The sequence below is a fragment of the Bison bison genome, unplaced genomic scaffold (assembly GCF_000754665.1).
Source record: "Bison bison bison isolate TAMUID 2011002044 unplaced genomic scaffold, Bison_UMD1.0 scf7180017864516, whole genome shotgun sequence".
NCBI lineage: Eukaryota > Metazoa > Chordata > Mammalia > Artiodactyla > Bovidae > Bison > Bison bison.
In genome coordinates this window covers 5,732,624-5,735,103 of record NW_011495069.1, presented here as the reverse complement: position 1 = coordinate 5,735,103, position 2,480 = coordinate 5,732,624, and the positions used below count along the sequence as shown (strand labels likewise).

The window sequence follows — 2,480 nt, the reverse complement described above, 5'->3', positions numbered from 1 at the left end:
ATCTGAATCCACGGTTCTGACCTCTAAACCCAGCGCTTGTTCACCTTGCCAGCTGGACCTTCTCACTCACACTTGCATTCTCTGATCTGCATTCACTTGGGTGGGAGGACCAACAAGAACATTCCAAAGGCAGAATTCTGTGAGGAGTGGAGAAAGTTGGATGAAGCTAAGCTTTGGTTGTCTGAAAAGCGTGGGTGAAGGGCACGTACGGGATACGGCAGGGAAGGCACGTGAGCCTTTGGTAGTTTGTGGGCGGCAAGTCGGATAAGAGCTGGCCATCTTCCTTCTCACACCTCCCTGCCTGTCCACTGAGCACTTGGCACTGACCCTGAGAGGTAGGCAGCCTGCACGTGCAGCCCTCCAGGACTGCTGGCCCCTGTTGGGGGCACCGCCTCAGTGCCCCTGCTTCCGGCGCTGTCCATCTTGGGGTTCCCTTCAGCTGTGGGCCTCCAGTCTACTTCGGGAGCCCTGAGCAGCTCGGAACTGGCGCAGGAGCTTGTCTGCCGGCCTCCCCTTGCCAGCTCTGCTGCGGGCTTTCTGTACCCCATCTCCCCCCACAGGGAAGGACCATGGGGCTGGGCGTGCGGGCGTCTTGATCCTCACTTGGGTTGTCCTGTGCGGCTGACTTTTGTCCTGTTGGCACAGGAGGAAGGGGATGACTGCACCCTCAGCGTCTACAGACGACTGCACAACTCCCTTGAGAGGTCTGAACTGTCCGTGACGCAGGGGCCACCAGAGCCTGGGCGCACGCGGGCTGAGCAGCGGCTGCGGCCCACCAGGCCCTGTGCGGAGGACAACTGAGCCGGCCGGGCGACGCCTGCCGTCTCCTCTGCCCCTGCTTCTCAGCTCATCCACCTTCCCGCCCTGAGGAGGAGCCAGGCCAGACCCCAGGCCTTGGCTGGGAGACTGCGGAGAGCCTGGGTGTGGCCCCTTGCTTGCCAGTTGGCCAGAGGGGATCAGAAACTACAAGCTGCGTGGCCACCTGGGCCCAGCCTTCCCTGATGCATGAGTTTTCTCTCCTTGTCCCTGTCCCCCAGGTAGGATGGGCCAGTCTGGCCCCCAAATGAGGAAAGACCTAGAAAACCCCTTGGATCCCCACCACACAACAGCAGCCAAATCTCTTCCCAGCTCCTCATGGGGTCTGTGTCGTAGGGCAACCCCTTCTGTGTGGTTAACATTCTGATTCCTTAGTATCCTCACCACATCCAAGCTCACTCGTTTGCCCAAGGGGCCTGTGCACCCACCAGCCATCAGCTCCATCTGGGGGGCCTCCGTTTCTTCCCCTGTGGCATTCCTCAGACTTTTACAGCAAGAGAGATCTGTGTCGCCTCTAAGGGTTTACGGAACTACCCTTTAGGTTGATGTTTCCCTGACTTGTCCCCCTTGTCCCCCTGGCTGACCATCGTTTTCCAGGGGCAGAGCACACGGGTACCCTACCTGCCTACTGGAATGGCATCGTCCCTCGTCACCAACCCCGGCTCTCTGCTCACCTTCTAAGGCACCCGGGAGCGCACGAGCCTCATGTGTCTCCTTCCCTGGGCACCACCGTGCTGCTGGCCCAGCCTGCTCTTCTCCTGCGGCTGGAGACCTCAGGCTGACTGCGTCATCTCCTCTGGAGTATTCCCAGACTCCACTGGGCCAGACCCAGCATCCTCTAGAGGCCTCCTAGGAAGTGCCAGCGTGGGGGAGAGTGGACAGGAAGAAGCGATTTCCCTTCAGTCACTCTACAAAGCAATAGCTCCATGAAAAAGGCGTGACCTTTGTTCCTTCTCCTGGTCCCCCAAGGAGGAGGTATCGCACTTTACCAGGCTGATGCATCCTACCAGAAGCGGGCCCCTGAGCACTGCAAACCAGCGATTGTCGTGACGACTTTGGAGGAAAGGTAAACATGCCCATCGAGAGCCCCAGGCTTACACGGTTCAGAAAGCAGCAAGCCTTTCAGGAAGCCATGGAAAGAAAAACGGAAAAAAAACCTGGTACATCCTTGTACCAGTCCCCTGGGGAAGAACCATGTATTCTTCACACTGCTTTTTCTATAGCATTCTATCAGTTCAAAGCGATCCCTTTTCAAAGGCTACCTTTATGAAGCCGACACTTCCTTCGTAATGAAAAATTGCATTGGAGTAGAAGTTGAGAAAGCTATTTTCTTCATGGCTTTATACTTCCTCCTGTGTGACCTTGGGCAAATCATTGTCCTCTTGGAGCCTCAGTTTCCCTATCTATAAAATTAGTTCTTTAAAATGGATGGTCTCTAAGGGTCCTAAACGTGGCATTGTAAGTTTTGTTTCCACCCTGTAGGGGGTTAATTCTCACTGTTGGAAGGTATTGTCCAAATGGGTTTACATGTGTCCTTCCCACTGCCTATGTTTTTCTGGGCCTTATTCTTTCCAGTTTCCTGTGTTTTAATGTCGAGAGGATGAACTCAGAGAAGTTACCTTGGCCCTGTTTTTCCAGTCTGTAAAATGGAAGGGTTAGATTAG

General features: G+C 55.4%; 1 protein-coding gene across 1 annotated transcript in view; it reads left to right on the top strand.

The window, feature by feature from the left end:
- Positions 1-2,236, top strand: part of LUZP1 (leucine zipper protein 1) — a 94,998-nt gene extending 92,762 nt beyond the window's left edge. The window contains exon 6 of the mRNA XM_010830021.1: positions 646-2,236. Within this exon, the coding sequence (XP_010828323.1) occupies positions 646-801 (156 nt within the window). The 3' untranslated portion in view covers positions 802-2,236. The remainder of the gene's footprint in view (positions 1-645) is intronic.
- Positions 2,237-2,480: the final 244 nt, after the last annotated feature.